Source organism: Budorcas taxicolor, chromosome 6, assembly GCF_023091745.1.
Source record: "Budorcas taxicolor isolate Tak-1 chromosome 6, Takin1.1, whole genome shotgun sequence".
NCBI lineage: Eukaryota > Metazoa > Chordata > Mammalia > Artiodactyla > Bovidae > Budorcas > Budorcas taxicolor.
Window position 1 is genome coordinate 19,615,900 of NC_068915.1, and position 24,857 is coordinate 19,640,756.

The window sequence follows — 24,857 nt, forward strand, 5'->3', positions numbered from 1 at the left end:
GGAGCCCTTTGATAATTTTCCATTGGTCAGAATTTCTGATCTATGTGCCACCAACCGTCTTCCCTTAATCCCCTCTCTGTTTTGTGCCCAGCGTTCTTTGGAAGTCAAGTACCATGTATGATATTAAAAGGGGTTAGGGATGGGATTAAAGCCACTTTGTTTATGGGCATCAAAGCTGCTTTCTTTGCTTCTCAGTTTGCCCTGTTGTTTCCTTGGGAAATTTGAGCAGTTCCCTTTCGGTGCCTACAGCAGTGAATGACTGCTACCCGTTTTGCTTTTTGAACCGCTTCTATGAGATATAAAATCTCAACCCCATATTTTATAGGGGAGTTTCTTATGTTTAGAAGTCTCCCTCTTTCTAGATAGCTGTATAGGCATGTAAAAAGAGGATGGGATATTTTTAGTCTGTGTACATATTTACAATATTTCTTTCCCTTAGGATTAAGGCTCAGGTTAGAACTATCAGTTCAGTCTCTTGGGCTGAGTTTGTTGGGTGGCAAAGGTTGTGCTTATATGACTATATGAGCACTCACCATAGCATTTCCTGCCCTCCTGACTCCATCTTTAATGAAACTGCTGTCATCAGTAAGCCATTCTTCCTCAGGGATTTCTATACCTGGTCTGTTAGGTCAGACCTATAGGCACAGTTAGAACTGGACATGGAACAATAGACTGGTTCCAAATCAGGAAAGGAATATGTCAAGGCTGTGTATTGTCACTCTGCTTAGTTAACTTCTATGCAGAGTACATCATGCGAAATGCTGGGCTGGATGAAGCACAAGCTAGAATCAAGATTGCCAGGAAAAATATCAATAACCTCAGATATGCAGATGACACCACCCTTATAGCAGAAAGTGAAGAAGAACTAAAGAGCCTCTTGATGAGAGTGAAAAAGTTGGCTTAAAACTCAACATTCAGAAAACGAAGATCATGGCAACCAGTCCCATCACTTCATGGCATCTGGTCCCATCACTTCATGGCAAATAGAAGGGGAAACAATGAGAGACTTTATTTTGGGGGGCTCCAAAATCACGGCAGATGGTGACTGCAGCCATGAAATTGAAAGACGCTTACTCCTTGGAAGAGAAGTTATGACCAACATAGATAGTATATTCAAAAACAGAGACATTACTTTGCCAACAAAGGTCCATCTCTTTGCCACCTAACAAACCTTTGCCACCTAACAGGCTATGGTTTTTCCTGTTGTCATGTATGGATGTGAGAGTTGGACTATCAAGAAAGCTGAGTGCCGAAAGAACTGATGCTTTTGAATTGTGGTGCTGGAGAAGACTCTCGAGAGTCCCGTGGACAGCAAGGAGATCCAACCAGTCCATCCTAAAGGAGATCAGTCCTGAGTGTTCATTGAAAGAGCGGATGCTAAAGCTGAAACTCCAATACTGTGGCCACCTGATGGAAAGAACTGACTCATTGGAAAAGACCCTGATGCTGGGAAAGGTTGAAGGCAGGAGGAGAAGGGGACAACAGAGGATGAGATGGTTGGATGGCATCACCAACTCAATGGACATGAGTTTGAGTAGGCTCTGGGAGTTGGTGATGGACAGGGACGCCTGGTGTGCTGCAGTCCATGGGGTGAGAATGAGTTGGACACGAATGAGCTACTGAACTGAATGGGCACAGACCTGGTCAAGGGTTTTGAGGCAAGAATGTGTTAGCTATGGGATTTTGGTGGGCATTAATGTAGTGAAGAGTGTGGCAAGTATTTTTAATGTATAATTCATTTATTTTTGGCTGTTCTGGGTCTTTGTTGCTGTACAGGCGTTTTTGTAGCTGTGGAGAGTGGGGGTGACTTTGTTGCAGGGTGCAGGCTTCTCACTGCAGGCTTCTCCCTGCCCACTCTTGCTGCAGAGCACATGCTCTAGGTGCCCAGGCTCAGCAGTTGAGGTGCCCGGGCTCGTGGTTCCCGGGCTCTAGAGCACAAGCTCAATAGTTGGAGCACACAGGATTAGCTGTTAAATGGCATGTGGCGTCTTCCCAAACCAGGGATCAAATCTGTGTATCCTGCACTGGCAGGTGGATTCGTTATCACTGAGCCACCAGGGAAGCCCAGGAGTGTGGCAAGTTTTGAGTTTTAGCTCTGGAGAGTCAAGGAGCAAAGCTGCTTAATAATGCAGCCTCCAGTTAGCCAATGGTGGCCTTTTATCTCTAGCATCCCTTGTACTTGATGAGTACATACAGTTGATGAGGGGTCCAGCCTTCCAGGGGCTGTCCAAAGGTAAATTTGTTAGTTTCTTCCACTAAGAAAGTGGTGGCAGCTACTGTCCAGAGGCAGCCAGGCCAACATCAGGCCATGGAGTCTAGTTGCTTGGAAAAGTAACCTATAGGTGAGGAACTCCCCCTAACTTCAGTATGAGGACTTTTAAGTCTGTTTGTTCCCTGCTTTTCAGCAATATATAAGATGAATGGCTTTTTCAAGGTGGGAAGACTGTGAACAGGGGCTCTGGTGAAAGCCTGCTCATTATTGTTAAAAATCTTTTACTGTTCTCCATTCCAAAGTAACAGTTGTATCTGGACCTTTAGTGGCTTCATATAGGGGCTTAACCATTAGCCCGAGTTCTGGAATCCAAATTCTACAAAGTCCTGCCATGCTCAAAACTGTATGGAGATGTTTCTTTGTCTTCAGAGTGCTTAGGCCTAACATAGCTTGTTTCCTGTCTGGAGACAACTGTCTACTTCCAGGGTTTATAATATAATCCCAAATATTTAACCTGATGCTTTGAGATTTGTGCTTTTGTCCAAGAGACTCTGTAACCCCAGGTTCCCAGGAAATTAAGGACTTCAATGGTATTTTGATCCATGGAGGGACTATATATTAATATATCAGCTACATGCTATAGAATATCACCTTGTTTTAGGTGTATTTCCCTTAGTTCCCTTTCCAGGGCCTGGGTGAACAAGTGTGGGCTGTCTGGACACCTCTGTAGCAATATTGTCCAGGTATATTGTTGCATTTGGCTCAAGTCAGGGTTAGCCCAGTTGAAAGCAAACAGATATTGTGATGAGAAATGAACTGGGATGAAAAAGAAGGCATTCTTGAGATCTCTTACAGTAAATGATTTAGCGTCCTCAGAGATCTGGGTTAATATGTTGTAAGGATTGGCCATTAAGGGGATGTACAGTGACCACTGCGTCATTTACCGCTTTAAGGTCTTGTATCGCCCTATGTTCCCTCTTTGGCTTAACAGCTAGCAGAATAGAAGTATTGCACAGAGTCTGGCAGGGCAACAAGAGGCCATGCCTTAAGAATTTATCCATGAGAAGTTGTAAACCCTTCTTCGCTTTCAACTTTATAGGATATTGTCTCCTGCTAGGTTAGGCAGTTTCTGGCCTAATGCTAATTCTCATTTATGGCCCTTCCAGGGATTTTTTTGTCCCATACTGAGGGTCAACTGCTTGTAGAATATGGTGGGAATAACACCTTGCTCTTCTGGCTGGTCTGTGTTAGAGTCAAGATAAGGGGCTACTCAGGGCCTCCTAATCTTAGTGTGGCCCTGAGGGAGCTCAGAAGGTCTTGTCCTCGTAATGGGGTGGGACATTCGAGTACAACTGAAAAGGCATGTGAAATCAACGACTGCTCTTACTGGCAAGTGAGAGACCCAGTAAGATAGTGGGTGCAAGGCTTTCTATCAACACGAGTCACGGTACAGTTTCTGGAGGAAAGAAGTCAATGTGAGAAATTAAGACAGTAAGTGATTCCTGTATCAATTAAAAAATAGACTTTCTTACCTGCCCCTGCAAGAACTAGCCAGGGCTCCTCCATGGAGACAGACATCTCATTGTGGGGAGCCACCAGAATCCCTGGGCTCTCTCGGTCGTCTAGCATGGCCATCTCAAGAGCAGGAGCCCCTGCTTCCCCTTCAGGACTGAGGGCAGCCCCTCTTCCAATGACCTGTTTGTTGGCAGGCTGGGTGTGGCCTGGGGAACTCTTTCTGGCAATCTTGGGCCCAGTGGCCATTTGACTTGCATTTGTAGCATTGCCCCTCATTGGTCTTACCTCTAGCCGGATGGTTGGATGTTCTTGCCCCCTCAGATTGTCCTGAGGTAGCAAGGCATGGCTGACAGCAACAGCTATCTGTTGTGTGTTAGCCCTGGCCTGTCTCTTCTCACACGGGATTCTCTTTTCCTCCTGAGCTTGGCCTCGATTATTAAATACCTCAAAGGCCACATGTAGAAGTTGGGGCATGGGCATTTGTGGGCCAGATTGTAACTTTTGGAGTTTCCACCCCCATATCAGGGGCAGACTGGTTAATAAAGTGTTTTCCCAGAAAGGATTGACCTGCAGAAGTGGAGGGATCTATGCTGATATACATTTCCTAAATGGCTCCACAAGCTGCCCATGAAAGGGAGCTGGGTTTTCTTTTTCTTCTTGGGTCACTCCTTTAAACTTTTCATAGTGAACTGACTTTCTGATAACACTTTGTCATCCCTGCTAGAACACATTGGCTCATGTGCTTCTTGGCTTCTGTTCCCTCCCAGGAATTGTGATTCCAAGGGGGCCCCTGGCTTAGGGCTGCATCTCCACCTGTAGTGTAATGCCTGGGCTGGTCTCCAACAAGCTGGTCAGCGTGCCCCTGGGCTGCTGTCCAGATTCTGCTCTTCCTCGGGGGTACAGTAAGTAGATAAAATGACTTGAACATCCTTCCAAGATAAATCAAAAACTGGAGTGGGGGCATGAAACCCTTCAACAAACTTACTAGGGTCTTCAGAAAATTGGCTCCGTTCCTGTCTGCACTGGGCTAAGTTGGTTAAAGAGAAGGGCGCATGTATTCTGATTGTTTCTTCACCATTTGCCACTGCCTTGAGAGAGCATAAAATTAGGATCCTGAGTGATAGGAATTCCAATGAGAGTTACCCCACAGGGACTAGTCTCTGTTTCTTGGGATAACAGAGGTTATGGAGGACCATAGGGAGGTGGTTCAGCTCAGTCGCATCCAATTCTTTGCGACTCCATGAATCGCAGCACGCCAGGCCTCCCTGTCCATCACCAACTCCCAGAGTGTACTCAAACTCATGTCCGTTGAGTCAGTGTTGCCATCCAGCCATCTCATCCTCTGTCGTCCCCTTCACCTCCTGCTCCTAATCCCTCCCAGCATCAGGGTCTTTTCCAATGAGTCAACTCTTTGCATGAGGTGGCCAAAGTACTAGAGTTTCAGCTTTAGCATCAGTCCTTCCAACGAAGACCCAGGGCTGGTCTCCTTCAGAATGGACTGGTTGGATCTCCTTGCAGTCCAAGGGACTCTCAAGAGTCTTCTCCAACACCACAGTTCAAAAGCATCAATTCTTCGGCACTCAGCTTTCTTCACAGTCCAACTCTCACATCCATACATGACCACTGGAAAAACCATAGCCTTGACTAGACGGACCTTAGTTGGCAAAGTGATATCTCTGCTTTTTAATATGCTGCCCAGGTTGGTCTTAACTTTCCTTCCAAGGAGTAAGCATCTTTCAATTTCATGGCTGCAGTCACCATCTGCAGTGATTTAGTGATTTTGGAGCCCCCCAAAAATAAAGTGTGACCCTGTTTCTACTGTTTCCCCATCTATTTCCCATGAAGTGATGGGACCAGATGCCATGATCTTCGTTTTCTGAATGTTGAGCTTTAAGTCAACTTTTTCACTCTCTCCTTTCACTTTTTTCAAAAGGGTCTTTAGTTCCTCTTCACTTTCTGCCATCAGGGTGGTGGTATCTGAGTATCTGAGGTTATTGATATTTCTTCCGGCAATCTTGATTCCAGCTTGTGCTTCTTCCAGCCTAGGAAGGTGGAGTCCGAGGCTAATCAGAGGGATTAGGAGAAGTAGGTGCCTCTGGAGAAGTAAGGGTTCTGTCAGAAGAAGGAGGAGGGCTGGGTTTTCCCTCCGAGAGACAGGAGAGCTTAGAAGAGAATCATATAAAATGTCAGGAGAGTCTTCTGGTCCTCCAGGTTTTAAATTATGAGTTGTATCAGGCAGGATTTTGGTAAAGGACCACAAAAGGCTGAATATAGGGACACTTACTCTACTTTCCCATCCTGCAACAATAAAGATCCAATTGCAGAGTGATATTATACTTTAGAGACCCATTTTTTAGGCCATTTTTCTCCATCCTCCAACTTACACAAAGGACAGGCACTGCTACAATAGAATTTAAGTTTTTCCTTTTTTAGCCCTTCAGTTAAAAAATTCCAATTCTTTCCCCCCCCTCCAATCAGGCTTATTAAACATAACAAAATTCTGTATACAAGGTGACCTAAACCTGCTGCTTCAAAACGTGATACTTTCTTTATCTAGTATTTGATAAGTATTGATAGTATTCAATCCACAGAATGTCAAAAAGCAGTTTACTCTAAAATTAATAGCAAAGTGCCCAGTGCATATTACATGAATGGTCTAATTACTGGAACTCTAATAATCCTATAAGATAATTAAGTATGGCTGAGTCCCTGTGACAGGATGCTGGAGAACCAGCATGAGTCAGCAAGAGGCCATTCTGTGCACTGCCAGTGTGATGCCGTTGTGTTTCTAATGTCTGCATTATCTAATTCTAGACACAGCACAGGAATATCACTGGGGTCTGAGGTTAGCTTAGCTGCTTGCCGGGCTAACACAGATATCACCCCAGCATGCTCCTCTGACAGGGTCCTGAGGCAGCCCAGATTGAGCCATTGTGAATCTCCATAGCACTCCAACAATGGATGGATTCTTCATTGTGTCCTCCAAGTACTGCTCTAAGGTAGCCTCCATCCCACTGTGCATTGCCTCTTTCTTCATCACTGGTGTCAGGTCAAAAATTCTGATTCTCAAGTACACACTGTATATAAATATATACAGAGGTGTTTCTCCTGGCTCAGAGGGGGCTCCTCCCATGTTGAGTGACCTACACCTGAGAACAAGAGAGCACTCCTAGAATGGAATCCAGTGACTCAGAAACATTTACCAGGAAGCTGTAACCTGGATATCAGGGTGTCCCCCAAATTCCCTTCAAATCTGATGGGGTTTCAAGCATCCTCTACTCTCCCAGTGATTTCTGACCAGACATCTCTGGCCCTTCTTTTTACATTGGGCAAGGTGCCTCCCCCAGCATAGCCAGAGGAGGACTTTTGAATTAGTGCAGACCAGTTGTCAAGACTTTCCTTAGGAGGTATCCCTTGTCTATAGACCTTATGTCCTATAAGTCTTCCCTCACTGGGATGTGGGCTTCCCAGGTAGTGGTCAAGAACCTGCCTGCCAATGCAGAAGATGCGAAAGACATGGGTTCGATCCCTGGGTCAGGAAGATCCCCTGGAGGAGAGCATGGTAACCCACTCCAGTATTCTTGCCTGGAGAATCCTATGGACAGAGGAGCCTGGCAGACTTTGGTCCATGGAGTCTATAGACTCGGACACATGAGCGACTTAGCACGCACTCATGCATGCCCCCTGGGGTGTATTCCTTGTGACTGAGCATCCACAGAGTTTGTAATTTAGGCTTCTGGGTAGTGGTCAGCCTGATAAACCATAGCAGTGTGTAGGCTGCCAAGGATTGGGGAGAAGGGAGTCCAGTGGATGCAAAGAGAACCCCTTGGAGAAATTGGAGCTGGGCACTGTGGAAGATGGGTTCCCTGGTGGCTCAGATGTTAGAGTCTGCCTGCAATGTGGGAGACCTAGGTTTGACCCCTGGGTAGGAAAGCTCCCCTGGAGGAGGGCATGGCAACCCACTGCACTATTCTTGCCTGGAGAATCCCCATGGACAGAGGAGCCTGGCGGACTACAGTCCATGGGGTCACGAAGAGTCAGACATGACTGAGTGACTAAGTGCAGCACCCAGCAGTGTGGAAGATGGCACAGGGTCTAAGGCTTGAGGGCTGAGAGAGAAATTGTCATAGTGAATGTCTGAGGATTGAGTGAAATGAGAGACTAGACAGCAGAACACCCCCAAATCCTTTGCCCTATCTGCCTGGCAGCTAAGATAGAATGGAATCTGTTTGACACAGACAGTACCGGGTTTGACGATGGCACTGCAGTTTAGGAATGACATCCTAAACTCCTTCCCTAAAAGGGCTAGGAGATAAAATGTGGAAAGAGACCTGCTTGTATGAGTCAAGTGGGAAAGAAAAGAATAGTGGAGGGTTCCAGGTGGGACAGTGAAAGAATGAGAGTGAGACCGCTTGGGTTCAGAAATCACGTTTCCACTAGTCCCAGAGGACAGTGTTACCTGTCCCCCAACCATTATTTGAATCTGCAAGGCCTGGGGATTCTCTTGCCAGCCACAGTGTTGTTGGGGGGCGGGGTGCCATAATGCTGTGAGCAGACGGATTACACCTAGCATTATCTTGAAAAGAAAGCAAAGGGGAGGGCAAGAGAAAGAAAGCAAGAGGCAAGTTAGGGGCCTCAAGCCACAGCCATGGGAAGCCTGCAGTTTACCATGATTTCCTAAATTCCTAGTTTTCGGCACCAGTTTTACTTCTTCCTTTCCAATACATTTTACTTCTTGTTGTCTAATTGCATTAACTAGACCATCCAGTAAAATGTTGAATGAATGATTGTCTTATTTTGAACCACTTTTCCCTTCCTTACATAAATCCTTGCCTTTCTGGCATAAATCCCGTCATGACATAGAATCTTTGGAATGTGCTTTTGGATTCAGTTTGCTACTATTTTGTTGAAGATATTTGTACTCATAAAGGATACTGATCTATACAGTTGACACTTGAACAATGTAGGGATTAATGGCACTCACGCCCTGGAGATTGAAAATCTGAGCATCCCTTCATAGTTGACCCTCCCACTATAAAGTGGCTCTGTATCCATGGATTTAACCAAACTGAGGGCATGTAGTACTGTCGTATTTATTGGGGAAAAAAAAAAAACAAAACTCCACGTATAAGTAGACCCCAGTAGTTCAAACCCAAGTTGTTTGAGTCAACTGTATTTTCTTTTCTTGTTATATCTAGTTTTGTATCAGTAATGCTGGCCTCATAGAATGAGTTAGGAACTGTCCCTCATCCTCTACTTCTTGGTAGAGTTTGAAAAGAATTGATATTAATTCTTTAAATTTTGGTGGAATTTACTAGTGAAGAGATTTAGGTGGTCCTGGAGTTTTCTTTGTTGGGTGGCTTTGATTACTGCGTCAGTCTCTTTGGACTTCCCTGGTGGCTCAGACGGTAAAGCGTCTGCCTACAATGCAGGAGACCCAGGTTCAATCCCTGGGTCAGGAAGATCTCCTGGAGAAGGAAATGGAAACCCACTCCAGTATTCTTGCCTGGAGAATCCCATGGACAAAGAAGCTACAGTCCATGGGGTTGCAAAGAATCAGAAAACACTGAGCGACTTCACTTTCACTTTCATTACTTGTAATAAGCCTATTGAGATTTTTGTTTTCTTGAGGGTTTTTTTTTTGTTTTTTTCCAATTTGTAAGAATTTGTTCTTTTCATTTAGAATATCTAACTCACTAACTGTTAACTAACTCGTTAACTAACTGGCATATAATTATTTGTAACATTCTCTTATAATCATTTTTATTTTTGTCAGGTTAGTAACAACCCCAGTTTCATTCCTGATTTTAGTTATTTAGAGCTTTTTTTGGTTGTTAGTCAGTTAACAGTTTCTAATTTTTGTTGATCCTTTCAAAGAACAAATTTTCACTTTTGTTGATTCTCTGGGTTTTCTCTGTTTCATTTTCATTCATATTTATTTTCTTCCTCCTGATGTTTTTAAGTTTAATTTGCATCTTTTTTGGCTAGCTCAGCAGTAAAGAATCTGCGTGTCAATACAGGAGATGTGGGTTCAATCCCTAGGTAAGGAAGATTCCCTGGAGAAAGAATGGCAATCCACTCTGGTATTCTTGTCTGGGAAATCCCTTGGACGGAGAAGCCTGGCAGGCTACAGTCCATGGGATCGCAAAAGAGCTGGACATGACTTAGCAACAACAACATTGATTTTAGATCTGTTCACTATTTACTGTGTTTACTGCAGTACCTGAGTACTGCCTTTGCTGCATTCCTTGTTCATGAAAGACTTACTATTGTTAAGATGGTGGTAATCTCTGAAATACTCTACATATGGATATTCTATATGGATAAATAGGGTGGATATTCTATACATGGAAAGTGTATCCGCCTCCATATAGAATTTACGAATACTTAGTTTTGTTGTTGGTTGGTATTAATTCTTAAATATTCAGTTTACTTCATTGCTTTGTTGAAGCTCTTTGGGCATTTTCTTTCAGTTGTGAAGTTTTTGATTATTAGCTCATTCCATTTACTTGCAATGTCTGTTCAAGTTTCTGTTTCTTCTTGATGCAGTTTCAATAGTTTTTGTCTAAGACTCTATGTCATCTAGGTTATCTTAGTTCATTGATGTAAGTGGTTCATAGTATTCCTTTAAAATCCTTTGTATTTCTATAAGGTCAGTGATGATGTCCTCTCTTTGATTCCTGATTTTGTTCATTTAAGTCTTTTTTTCTCTTTTTCATTCTATCTAAATGTGCATAAATTTTATGTCATCTTTTCAAAGAACCAACTTTTAGTTTCATCGATTTTCTATATTTTCTTTTGTTCTGCTCTAATTTTTATTTTCCTTCTGTTTGCTTACTGTGATTTAATTTGTTCTTCCTAGTTTTATAAGGTTCTTTTTTAATATAGGCATTTATGAATATAAACTTCCCTCTAAACAAGGGTTAAGTTTATCCCATAAATTTTAGAATATTTTCATTTTTATTAATCTCAAAATATTTCTTAATTTCTTTGTGATTTCTTCTTTTAGCCATTGTTTAGAAGCATATTGCTTAGTTTCCACATATTTTGAATTTCTCATATTTTCCTTTGTTACTGATTTGATTTCATCCACTGTGGTGGAAAGACCTATTTTGTATAATTTCAAGCCTTTTAAGATAGTGTCTTATGGCCTAATTTATGTCTGTGGACATCTCTATGCCTTTGAAATAAACATATTCTTGTGTTTAGTGGAGTGTTCTGTAGATATTTGGTCTGGTTGGTTTGGGCTTCCCAGGTGGTGCTGGTGGTGAAGAACTGACCTGCCAGTGAAGAAGAGTAAGAGACACGGATTCGACCCCTGGTTTGGGAAGATCCCCTGAAGGAATGTAGGGCAATGCACTCCCATATTCTTGTCTGGAGAATTCCATGGACAGAGGAAGTGGGAGGGCTACAGTCCACAGTGTTGCATAGAAGTCAGACACAACTGAAGTGACTTTGCATGCATGCATGCATGCTGGTTGGTTTATAGAACTTTTCAACTTTTCTATATCCTTTTGATCTCAAGTCAGTTGTTTATCCGTACTTAAGCTTTATCTTCTTGATGGACGCAAGTCTGAGTGAACTCCAGGAGTTGGTGATGGACAGGGAGGCCTGGTGTGCTGCGATTCATGGGGCCGCAAAGAGTTGGACACAACTGAGCGACTGAACTGAACTGAAGCTTTATCTTTCTTTTCCTCAAATTAGAAAATCTCAACTGACCAATCTTCAAATTGACTGATTATTTATTCTACCAGCTCAATTCTGCCATTGAGTATTTTAATCATTTTTTTCATTTTAGTGATTGTGCTATGATATCCATGTTTTTAAAATAATATTTCTCTCAGTTCAGTCACTCAGTGGTGTCCGACTCTGTGACCCCATGAATCGCAGCATGCCAGGCCTCCCTGTTCATCACCAACTCCTGGAGTTTACCCAAACTCATGTCCATCGAGTTGGTGATGCCATCCAGCCATCTCATCCTCTGTCATCCCCTTCTCCTCCTGCCTGAATATTTCTCTACTTAATTGATATTCTCTATTTGTTGAGGCTCAAAAGTTTCTTGAAGGAAAGAATGCACTGGAATTAAGTGAATATTTGTGAATATACACCTTGCTACCATGGTCCTTTATACCTTCCAACAATGAATGTTAAGAGATGAAGGCCCTAGCCATCCCACCGCCCACCTAGTGTATTATCAGTAAGGGCTTGTAATCCAAATTTGATTCCAACACCAGGAACATTGGCATCACCTGGGAGCTGGTTAGAAATGTAAAATCTCAAGCCCCACTCCAGATTCCCAAATCAAAATGAATTTTTAACAAGATTGGGCTTCCCTGGTAGCTCACCTGGTGAAGAATCTGGCTGCAATGTGGGAGACCTGGGTTTGACCCCTGAAGAAGGGAAAGGCTACCCACTCCAGTATTCTGGCCTGGAGAATTCCATGGACTGCATAGTCCATGGGGTTGTAAAGGGTTGGACATGACTGAGCAACGTTCACTTTCAACTCCCACACACACGTACATTAGAGTTTGAAAAGCAGTGAGCCAAAGGTCCTAGAACCCATCACATTTTCAGAGCCTTCAAGGTATACCAGTATTTACAATAGCAACTTTGCATTTATTTGTATGGCTCTGATAAATGTCCATCTTCCTCTCTAGATTGAAATTCCACAAAGGGGGTTGTACCTCAGAGCCAGGCACATAGTGAGTGCTGTAAAATCTGTCAAATAAATCAATGAACTAGACTCTGAGATCTTATACTTATTTGCTTCTTCCAACTTCAAACACTTTAGGAAGAAGTTTTATTTCTAACATATTTGGAAAACTTCAGTTTTCTCAGATCTCCTAGAAATGATTAGGAAGGATCTATGAGATGAGGAAAAAAACTCTGAGATAAGGAAGGTGCAGTTTTTTCATTATCTTTTGCTTAAAGTATGTATCTATACAAAATTTTAGCTTCCTAGCCACTAAGGGTTCTCTGAGTACTGGAAAGGAAGAAGCCATTAACATATTCTCTATAATAATTCTGTAGGACTAATTGTTGATCTTTAGATTTGTCTATCAGGAAAGATTATTGGAACAGGAGTAAAATGTCACAAATTAACCAAATCAACATGTTTTTTAAAAAATGCTCATAATTCATATATATATATATCTTTATACTCCTTTACGTAAAAAGATTTAAGACAAATGTTTAGAAGTAAATGAGACATGAGAAAACATAACTAAAGCAATTTGCTGAGGTATGACATGTTATAGTGATTTTCCGATCTTTCTCAGAAAGCATAATAATGTGGTAATATCTTTCAACTAGAAAATTATTCACAACCTGAAAGTTGAGAGTTACATTTCATTCAGTGGCAATTTTTAGGACTTCAAGCCCGGGAGGCAGCATCTCAAGTAATCCCGAGAGAACTGCTCCAAGAAGGCAAGGGAAGGAGCCAGGTTATATAGAAGTCTTGCATTAAAGGGCAGGTAGTCTGAACATCAAGATTATTGTTAACTAAAGAAAACTAGATATCTCAAGTTAAGGAATTTTGCACTTTTTTTTTTTGTATGGGATGATGCAAAAGTATGGGCTCAGTGAAATCATTCCTTTGATATGCAACTCAGCTCCCTGGGGCTTCGATCCCTGGGTTGGGAAGATCCCCTGGAGAAGGGAAAGGCTACCCACTCCAGTGTTCTGGCCTGGAGAGTTCCATGAACTGTATGGTCCATGGGATAGCAAAGAGTTGGACATGACTGAGCAACTTTCACTTCCCTTCACTTCCCTGGGGCTAGTATCCTCCTGAGTTTCCTCAGGGCTCACCAAAGGGAGTGGCTGCAGGCAAATGGCTGCTAGATGGTAGGTATTCTTTCCTTTCTCAGCTGTTTCTCAGGGCTCACCAGCTCAGGTTGGAGGGCTGCAATCGCTGATGACTCTGACATCCTCTGTTTACTGATAATGGCAATATTTTATTTATCATCTTTGTTCCCAATATTCCTGGTATTAAAGTGGTTCTACTATAGAAGGCTTCTGTGAAAACTCAAGTTACCTTGATAATTCTTCCAGTTAAAAAAAAAAAAAAAGAAACTCAGAGACGATTGGTATTAACAGTGTTTTTATTTACAAAGAATTATTTTTATTTGGCTGTTTGGAAAACCACTAACATTTTTCACTTTTAGAAAACATTAAATAATAAACAAGATGTTATACAGTACTTTGGATAACTTCTTCGATCAGTGTAGTGCAATGTATTATTGGCACCTAAAAGTGAAATTTTCTATTTTCCCCTTTCATCTCCAGTTGTGCAGTTATATAACCAAAAAGGAAATGAATCATTAAAAATGGATCTAAAGCTGTATTTCCTGGCCCCTAACTCAAAGGCTTACTGATTTATATTCCCCCTCCAGCCCTGCCTCCACCAATTTAAATGATGAAAGATTCTACAGTCCTATTGTTCCAAAAACAATACCATTTTGTGGGGCTTGGAGATTCCAATTGATAAGAGAAAATTCTGCTACTAGGTGAAGGAAAGGTCCTGGCAGTGGTGTTGGGCATGGCACTCTTTTTCAATAGCCAGGTTAAGTTGTCACACACTTTGCAGGGAGATTGCACCAGATAAAAATCTCTCTCAGCTATGTTCTCAGCTATAGTCTCTTTAAAAATTTGAAATATCATCCATTTAGCAAGTGAAAGGGCTGTAACTTTACTAAGAAAAAAAATACACACCACAACATTAGGATGTCACTGAGATACTACAATATCTGCCCATCATACTCTTTCGGAATAAATAGATTTTACATTTTTTCCTTTTTTATTTGTTTTTGTAATACTTCTAGGCTTGCCATAAAGAGAGAGACCTTTTCACGAGCTCAGCACTGTGGCTTTCCCCCCTTTGATTCCTCTCTATTCGGAGGCCAAGAGGGAAATACCTCAGTTAGACCTTAGCCTAGTCCATGTTCCTTAGGCCTGGAAATTTTCATTACATAGTAATACAATCAAGATATCTTTGGAGAGATTCTGTAATCTGTTACTCTACCTTGAGGTAAGAACACTTTTAACCATCTTAAATTAATAGAAAAGAATGTTATCAAATTTTGTTTTAAGTCTCAAAAAAGTTTCACACTTTTTTAAAAACAAAAGATTCTAATTTAACAATGGTCCCTGCCAGGAAACGCTCCCTCACACTCCAGTCTAAGCCTGTTTCCTCTTGTTCTATTCTTAGTGCATGTGGAGAACAGCTGGTCACCATCCTCTCTGTACCAACCCTTTATATACTTGAAAACCAGCAATGGTTTGCCCCTCAGTCTTCTCTTCTCCATGCTGAATAATCCCAGCTCCTTTACCTTTTCATCATAGAGCTTTTTTTCCAACCCTTTAATCATCTTTGTGATTCCTGGCAAAAACAGCAGAAAATATTTTGATTACTTAATCAGAAATGAAAGCCTCAGGAATAAGTTGCCTTTTAAAAGTTTGGTATGTATATTTTTAAACCTAAAAGTAAACTTTGCAGGGAGGAAATGTCGTTGAGGGCTCATTGATCTTAGAATTCCAATCTTGTCCTGTTGCCCTAGTGTGTGTATGAAACCCATTCCAGCACACCCAACGCCTCAAAGCATGAGATTTGCCTCCTATCCTTTCCTGACACAACAGCACATAGGTCATGCGCTAGATCTGCCTAAATTTATACTGGTTTAAAAATTAGTATGAAAATCTATTCAATGGAGCTTCCCCCCATGCTTCCAAACACCCTGCTTCCACAAACAGAACCTTTTCTTCAAAACAACCCGAACTTTCACAAAGCTTCTTACAGATTACCAGAAAGAGCCATGTTGTTACGGTAAAAGCTGTTGGTTTTCAAGTGTAACCTGAAACAGTGAGGGTTTTATATGTTAACCTCAGTTTCCCGTCTATTACTGAATGGTCTACTGTCCTTTGTAGTGATCAAACTCAATGCCATTAAATTCACCTCCTCTGACCACAACCTGACACCTCTTCCAATTTTCTCTTGCTGCCAATATAAGGTCATGGAACTGGATGTCATTCCACCGTGTATTTTTTAACTCAAGAGATCACAAGCTGCCTTTCCCTTGCAACTAGAGTCTGTAACTATTAGGAACACGTAACTACTTATTACCAATAACACATTTACACAAAACACAATACTACTAACAAGGGATTATGTGCCCACTTTACATAATTGTCTTTAGAGGAAAAATACAGTTAACAAGAATAAATGCATCTTGATATGTTATACACCCTTCTTTTACAAAGACAATGGCAGTGAAAGAGTTCAGGTCAGACAAGAACTATCAATACCAAGTGGAGAGGAGAAACCAAATTTCACAAGCACACTGTACAACACATCTTAGGGGAAGTCAAGACTACTCGTGGTACAACACTGAACAGATAACAGAATGGCCATTTGCACAGATTTCTTTTGAAACCTTGTCCCATAATTTGCTACAAGAAACACCTTGCAACCAGGATGAAGGATGGTATAGGTCACACAGGCCGAAGGCCTTCTTAAGAGACACACCATGAAAGGTTAACACCCAAAAATGACTTTGGACACGTCTACAGATGCCCCCCTGTATTTCAAGGAGGGTGTCACTGTTCGTTGGGATTGCACAACAAAAGCAGGCCAGCAAGATGTGGGTCACCAACCAGACTTTCCTGACCCACTCTTTTCCTAGGCCTGATAAGAGGGAGGAGAGGACAGGAGGTGAAGGTTGGAAAAAGAGGAGGGAGCAACACGGGGGTTCATTGCTAGTTCTGGAGTTGCTCACGTTCTTCAGAGCAGTGGCCTTTTTTCAAGCTCACATCATCCAATCCAATCTCCCCAGTGTGACCATGCCTTTTTTCACCTTTGAAGATGACCTAGAGAGAGAATGCACACACGGGTCAAGCCTCCTCGGCTCCTTTCCAACGTCTGCTCATTCACCAAAATAAAGGCAGCCTTTCCCCACAAACTAAATAGTAAACTTAACAGAAGGAAAGACTAGAACAGAGTTGCCAGTGTCACCGATGCTTGCCTTTAGGTAGGAATTTAAGTCATCAGTAGACTGTTCACCAGATCACCTTACCCAGAATCGGTTCCTCTTTGAAAAGTCATTCTAAACAATAGTTCCATTTAGGAATGATTATGAAGTGGAGACTTTGTCAAAGACTACCAAGGTCTACCAGAAGAAAAGAGTGGCATGGAATATAATGGTGTAGAAATTAGGAGCCAAATTTCTGAAAGATCACAATCATGCAGCCTATCTTAGATGTTTTCTAAGTTTTGTTGCTCACAGTGGAGTAGAACCAAACACCCTAATGCAATCACAGCCTTGTTCACTTATGTAAAGACCAAAGTCTTTCCTGCATTTTATCTTCTGTAGGGCACCCTTGCTCCTTTTAAAACAGAAACCTATGTTAGGGTGTCAAACAACTTACTGTTTTTTTATCTCCAAACAATGTAAATATTAAGAGAAATTTTCAGAAAAATAGTAAAGCAAAATCCAATTCTCTGATAAAAGCTGTCTTCATGGACTCCAGCCTTTCTTTTTAAAGCAGTTTCTAGAAACTAACCCTTTAGGTATAGATGCAGAATCTCCTAATAAGTATCACCATAAAGACGACACGTTTCCCAAATACATTCACTATTTCAGTGGGGTGTTATAGATCTTTTATTGCCAACTATAACTTGATTACTTCAGATAAAATTTTATATATTCAATCGAAGCTTTCCCCACATCCTGTCATGAACAGAATAATACTTTCCAAACATATTGTTCTGGTTCCCACCCAAGGCTGCTTAACTATGATCTCTGAGCCAAAGAGGAGGGAAAAAAGACTTTAAAGAAACATTTAAAAAATAACCCACTTTAGGGTAGCTCATGGTGGTCATAGTTTGAAGTATAAGGAGTTTGAGTAAAAGGAAAAGCAGGTTAAGCCCACCACACCCCCCACCTTTTGAAGTTTTTAACTTTTAACTTTTGCAACTCCTAAATTTTTTTTTCATTAAAAGTAGGGGCTGTTCACCAGGGTCAGGGGAGAGGTGGTGATCAGAGGTGGCCGTGAAGAACATGTATGAAGGAGCACGGGGTTAAAGAAAGAAGCAAGAGGCAGGGTCACCACGCCCGGAAAATGCAACAGCCCCGTGCCTGAATTCAGCAAGAGAGGAGGCGGCTTCCCCTGCAGACCCCCGAGTTCTCCTCTGAAAGGAAAACCTCCCCGGTTCTGCGTCCCTGGCGGGTCTACTTACGCTCTTGATGTCGGCCCCTCGCAGGGTGATGTGCGTTTGCCTCCAGCCATGGCCACCATTTCTTCCCCACAGGGCTGCTCCGTGGGCCCCGTGTTTTCTCACAAACACCTGGAGCGTGCCGGAGTGCAGCCCCGTCACCTTGTGCCTGAATGACAGGCACAGGTCCCCTGCATGCAGGAGGTGGCCGAGAGGGAGCAGCAGGCGGGCGGCCCTTCCCAGCGGGCCTTTGGCTGCTGAGACTGTCAGATACTGTCCACCTGCAGGGGAAGAGCAGGGCCGTGTGTGCGCATGCGCTCAGGTGTCTGCTGGCACCAGGGCGGAGACTGGCGCTTCACTTCTGTCCTGGTAGGCCTCAGGCTGCGCCAGTCATTTGTAAAGAACTGCAGACTTTTGAAGGAGGAAGACAGGACTTATCTCTATGACTGTCTTAAATTCTGTGGTTTTCTATTAACAGAGTACACTTTGCTCATGAGGGGTACAGATTATGCCAAGAACAGGCAATAGTTAGTAATCCTAACATTATACATATTTCCAGTTAAATACGATCAGACATACACAGGCAAACACACACTCACCACCTCTTGATCCACATGCATGTACTGCCTGGCTGGTGTGGTGGTTGACTTAAGTTGCCAGGGAGAATTTTCTAGGTGGATTTTCTACTTCCCAGCAGTAGAGCTGATGGTGATTTAAAGGGACACTAGATCTGACTATTCTCACTTCTCCCCACTTGAAAAAAAAGAGTCTCTCAAGGGAGAAGGATCATTTACAAGTGAGTTCACTGTGCTTCTCATACCTGACCTCAAGAAGATGCAGAAGTGTTCTGGAAACCTGACACTCTTCCCAGAGCATCAGTATTACTTGGAGGTAAATAGTTTAAAACAAGTTTATATGAAAACAAATCCATAACAATGCAATTAGTATATACAATTTCTATTATGTATACATGAATACAAAATGTTAATAAAATCTTTCCCTTTGGAAAGGTCACTTTGATGATCTTGGATCTTCAGGGCTACAGCTTTTGCTTCCCCCTATTGTTAGAGGAACTGCAATTAAGGGGGAAAGATTTGAGCAGCAGTGATGTGGGAGGGGGTGCTGCTTCTCAGGATAGGGAAAGCTGCAAGTCATATTTTGAAGCTCAGCCCGTGTACAAATGACATTCGCCTCAGGCTGTTTTATTGCAACCAACTGAAAAACACACTGATGTCTCGACAGTGACTTATCCATAGAAATAATGTGGTTGCAATGCTGAACATGTGTATCTGTTTTGGTAGAAACCCCACTTACATTTCATTGGAGATGATTTCTTAACACAGACTGTACAAGACATGACAAGGTTTGGGATGTTATTCTGCAGGTGACTTCTCCTCTACCAAGTCCCCTCCGGGCCTTTAAAGACCCAAAGAGGTGACCTGTGCATACCTGTGATGCTCTGTGCCAGTGCTCCATGGGGAGCATTTCATTCAGCCTGCTAACAAGCCCTTGAGGTGAACACCTCTTAGCTTCTGCATCTGCAAACAAGCCTGAGGTTTCGAGAGGTGATGTCACCCAAGGTGTCATCCAGCCACTGTGTAGCTGAGTAACAGTTTGAGTTCAAAACTGCCTGAATACCTGTTCAGCACAAGAATCCCCTGTTGCCACATTTCCCTCCTCCAGGAGACTGTGAACTCTTTGTTGTAACCAACTTCTCCCCTAAACCCCGTTACATTCCTAATACATGGTAGGCGACATTCCTAATACATGGTAGGCATTTAATGCCATTTGTTGAATTAATGATGTTCCAAGAATACAGCAAAAAACAACAGAGAAATAAGTCCCTGAGTCATGTACTCGACTCATCAAAAACAAACAATTTTTTTGTACTCCTTCCACCTCTCTCTTCCCCAAATGAATCCAAACAATATTTTGAGCCAAAATATTTAGATGGATTTAGAATGTCTCCCTGTTAGTCAGCTTTTTGAATCATCACAGGTATTTTGGTTAAGACAAAGATATAAGGTTATTACAGTTAATCTGTAATATTTAAGAAAACAAGGATTATCTTAAGTCCCTGTGGAATGGATACTCTCACCATACCAGACACTGCCTGCAAACAAGACAACCTAACAAAAACCAAGGAATCCTATGAAGAGTCAAATAATCCTTTTATATAGATACTTAAAATTCTATAAATGAGGTTACAATTGCTCTCCCCCTATAGGGCTACTCTGTGGCCACTAGGAATTTTTTGTTTTGTTTTTTAACCACAAAGAATTTTTTCCCTTTTTAATAAATGGAGCTATTACAAATTTAGAATGGTAGTGAAGGGAAAAGTGATTGAGCATTCCAAACAAACTACCCTATTAAATATTTTCACTTCTGATTCCAAAATACTGGTTTAAATATAAAATTACATTTATTTTTATGGATTCAGTTTAAAGCATCACAGTATCTAAAGTTGGTTTTGGTCAACAATAGATGCCAGATATACAGGCGATAAAATTTGAATTTCAAACAGATAGGAAATGATATCTATACAAGATTACTTACTACAGCATTGTCTGAACTATCCAAAGGCTGGAAACAACTGAAACATCCCTCAGTGGATGGCTGCTTAAATACGTTTAAGGAGTAATGGAGTAACCGCCATTAACAAGAGTGAGGGTGCCCTGTATATGCTGATACAGAACAATCTTCAGCAGCAACAGCTAATACTATTTTAATGCTAACTCTCAGCCAGGGACTGCCTTAAATGCTTTACATATGTTTAGCAGACACTACTGAAGTAACTTAACTTGCTCAAGATCAAAGCTAGTAAGTGGTGGTGCCAGGTTACAGCCCAGGCTTCCTGGCTTCAAAGTCCACACTTATGTTAACTCTTAAGATAACACCGTTAAGTGGAAGAAGCAAGGTACCGAAGAGGGGGCTGTTGTGTGGAAAAATCTCTCTCTGGACAGGTAACCAAGAAACTGGCTGCATCTGGGGGCCAGGGTTAGGAGGGAGCTTTTCTTTTCCTGTTTTCATGTATTTCAAAATAATGTTTCTTAATGCTACAGTAGACATACTTGTACATACATGCTGGCATATAATTTTATATTTAAATGAATTCCCTGTAACTCTCAGTAGCAAGCTGAGTCAGTTGCCCCTAACTCTTGATCCCCAGAGATGAGGGTTCCAGGAAAAGGGTCCCAAGAAGGACATGTATTCAGGGTCACAGCGACAAGTCTATAGCACAACATCACATCTGTAAGGAGCACACAATCCCTAGAGGATGGATTAATTTCACTAAGTCACAATTAAGTTCAAGACTGAATGTGATAACAAAATCTAATGAGCACGAGGAAGGCAGCTAATCAAGGCACTTATTTTGCAGCTATTTCTCAAAGTTTTAAGTTTGTTTAATTAAGGTTTGTCTTAGAGATATTAGTATCTAAGAATATTTGCAAATCTGGATCTTGCATAAGAAATACACAACATAAAAATCAGTCCTAACTGCAAAAATCCAAACATACGTTCCCTTACAAATGGTATAATCTAGATAGAAAGAAGCAAACAGTTTGGTAATTAGAATAATCACAAAAAGTGATTGATTAAATTGCTTTTAGTCTTTTTCTGGCCTTAGCACGTGATATATGCACAACCTCACCTGGACTTCCTAGAAGAAAAGTAGGCTCAGGAAGTAAGCTTCAATAGTATTTATCATCTGAGTGTGTTAGAATCTGTATATGGGTAGAATTTCCCAAAATGTGCTAAAAAAAAAAAAACCCACCTGCAATTATGCCCTGACATATAAGCTGTATCACCTTTCATCTTCTAACCACTTCTACTGTCATCTTTGGTCTTCCCACCCATTTTCCAAGATAGAACTCTGCTCTCTGATCTCCGCGGATGACCTGGGATGTTCCATTCTGGTTCAGAGGCTCCCAGGGCTCGAATCCAACCCTTCTCCAATTCTCAAAACACCACCTCATCATGTGTCGCCCAGTCCAAGGTCTCCACTGACAGCCCCCAGAGCTCTCTTTAGACAGCCCTGACTATGGGAAAGTTCTAACAGTGAGCAAAAGTCAGCCCCCCTGTAAGTTTTTACCTACTGATCCAAGTTCTTATCCCCTTGTAGTCCCAGAACAAGTGAGATAGATGTTGCTGGTCATGTTTTTGAAAAGCTGCCCTGTTCCATTATTTCTACTCCAGACTAAACATTCTGGGTTCCTCACCGGTTTTTCTATAAGCTTTGAGATGATATCTTTCCAGCAAGGTCATACTCTTCCGAGTCACCGACAATTACCTCTTTTCTCTGACTGGTAAGAACCAAAGTGTATTTTCCATTCTAGGAAAAAATACCTATTTATATGGAAATGACCCAACTTTCTGGCAGCAGTGACACGTGGTTCACTCACATTAATTTTATCCATTAAAACTCTAAGTCTTTCACACTTACTGCTAAGTCACATCCTTGTACTCCCACAGCTGTGTGGGTGGTTCAAGAGCTACACTATGTATTCACACCTCTTAAGTGTGGCCCACTGGTCTAATCTTTGGAGGCTGTTTGTGTCAGCACACACAGTTGCTTTCTCCCGTGGCTTTAAGTTATCCACAGATTGGTCAGCATGCCTTCAACATCCAGTTCACCCAAGTTGTTGGCAGAAACCTGGAGCAACCCCAGAAAAGCATCTTTGAGGGGCCAGAGCCAATGAGCAGGAGCTATCTAATTACCCAGGCAGCCACCATTCCTTTCCGCTTGTTCTGTATTATCACAGCCAAAGGACCGTTTCAGACCTTTTTCTGCCTACCATTCTAACTGCCAATCCTCTTTTCATTTTCCTCTTGGAGGGCGAGTGGATTTGGCGGGGGGAGCGGGGTGGGGGTTGTCACAGCAAATTTAAACATTTACATATATGATGAATAATAAAAACTATTGAAAAGTACTAAATTGGTTCTAAAAGACAGTATTTAAATTCTAAAAAGTCAAATATTTCACACGGGTTGTTTACAGACAAGTACAATGAATTCTGAGTTGAGTGTGAATTACTCTCCCCAGTGTACCTTACTTAGAACACTTATTCATTATGATCATGAGCACTGTACACCATTTTATCACATCGGGTTGCTAAAGATCCTTCCTTCTGTAGCACACTACTCCGGGTCAGTGGTCACTCAAATCTCCAGGCCTGAGACGTGTAATCAGATCATGCACACAATCACAGGACAGAGAGGCCAGGCTGGATGGGGCAAACTTCAGTAACGCTGCAGGGGTTGTGGGCTGAACTGCTGAGGTGGCTGCATGGGCAGGACAGAGAGGCCTGGATGGGAAGTCTGTTCTGTAGCTCTGTAGCCTTAGGAAACTGATGTAACCTCTGGGCCTTGGTGAAATAAAAACATTACTTCCACAGGGTTAGATAAGAGGATTAAATAAAACTGAGACGATGAGTCAGGACTATCATACATATCAAATAAATGTTGATTTCTCCCTTATTCACAGTTATCTATGACATTAATAATAATGTCATCTGTCTCACAGCTAACCTAAAGTGAGAATGAGAGAATGTGTGTGTGTGAGATTAAAAATTATTTTACAGTTAAATCTAAAAACTCCTCTGAATTTATTGGGTACTTATTTTTAAAGTGAAAGTGTTAGTCGTTCAGTTGTGTCTGACTCTTTGTGACCGCATGGATTGTAGCCTGCCAGGCTCCTCTGTCCATGGAATTCCCCAGGCAGGAATCCTGAAGTGGGTTGCCATTCCCCTCTCCAGGCAATCTTCCCAATCCAGGGACTGAATCCGGGTCTCCCACACTGCAGGCAGATTCTTTACCATCTGAACCACCAGGGAATTTTTTAAAAGCTTACCTCAAATTTCATTTTTTAAATATCTCTAACATTTCAGTCTTAGGGGATCTAATGAATATATTTTTGCCCCAAACCTTTAATAACTTGCTACTCAAAATGTACATGAGGGATGAACCTGAAAAGTATCCCCAGGAAGTATGAGAAATGCATGAAAACCTACATTTTAACAAGGTCTCCGGCTGATTTGTGTGCGTACTGACCATTAAGAAGAGCTGGTTTTAATAGAGCATATCCTCAAGCTAACCTTTATGTGTTCTGTACTCTCTCTCTAGAGCGGGGATAGTATTGAAGAACTAGGCTTTTAAAGCAAGTAACTTTTTTTTTTTTTTTCATGATTTGCATCTTTCATTCCCAAGTCTAGAATCAGGAGTATAAAAAGGAAAAAAAAAGAAACCAAACTTCTCACCCTTCCATTAAGTTTGACTCACCCATAAAAGATTAACTACTAAAGAGGGAGGGGCGTTGGGGGGGGGGGGGAACCAACAACAATATGTAGCTTTGTTTCCTGAAGCAAGATGACAAAACATGTTGTAATTTCTGAAACTTTAGATTCGTAGGATGTGTGTAATTTAAAAGTCTTAATTTTCCAAGGGCCTATATTTACATCTACCTTTTCAGTAACATTCTCTTGTGGAATAAGTGGCGGTAATTTATAACTAATTTCTCCAGCATCCAAATTAGACTGAAAATTAGATTGTGAGAGAGAGTCATAACTTCACAGAAATTTCCACTGTTTCCTTCTACTATTTCTTAAAGAAAGACATAATCAAGAAAACCACCAAGGACTAGATGATGGCTGCTGTCCCATGATATTATTTTTATGCTTGGGAAGGGAGCACTACACATAACTTTATATTTCAGGGTGAGTCTACATGTTTTATATTGACACCAAGCTGTTTTGAGAGAAATTAGCTGGCCTTTTAATAAATTACTTGTCTACTTATAATTCTAATTGCTAGCTAACAAATTCAGTTCACCTAAAAAAAATGGAAGATGAATGCTGGACACACTTTCTTTTCTGTTGAGTAAACACAGAGCTGTGTACAGTATCCTTGATTAGCGGATCTGGGGTC

General features: G+C 41.8%; 1 protein-coding gene and 1 non-coding gene across 2 annotated transcripts in view; one reads left to right on the forward strand and one right to left on the reverse strand.

The window, feature by feature from the left end:
* The first annotated feature begins 9,117 nt into the window (after positions 1 to 9,117).
* TRNAC-ACA (transfer RNA cysteine (anticodon ACA)) lies at positions 9,118 to 9,190 on the forward strand. The gene has a single exon. It is a non-coding gene; the product is annotated as a tRNA-Cys (tRNA).
* Positions 9,191 to 14,859: 5,669 nt separating this feature from the next.
* Positions 14,860 to 24,857, reverse strand: part of NPNT (nephronectin) — a 77,767-nt gene continuing 67,769 nt past the window's right edge. The window contains exons 13-15 of the mRNA XM_052642120.1: positions 17,958 to 18,214; positions 16,498 to 16,588; positions 14,860 to 15,104 (exon numbers count right to left, since the gene is read on the reverse strand). Of these exons, the coding sequence (XP_052498080.1) occupies positions 14,860 to 15,104; positions 16,498 to 16,588; positions 17,958 to 18,214 (593 nt within the window). The remainder of the gene's footprint in view (positions 15,105 to 16,497; positions 16,589 to 17,957; positions 18,215 to 24,857) is intronic.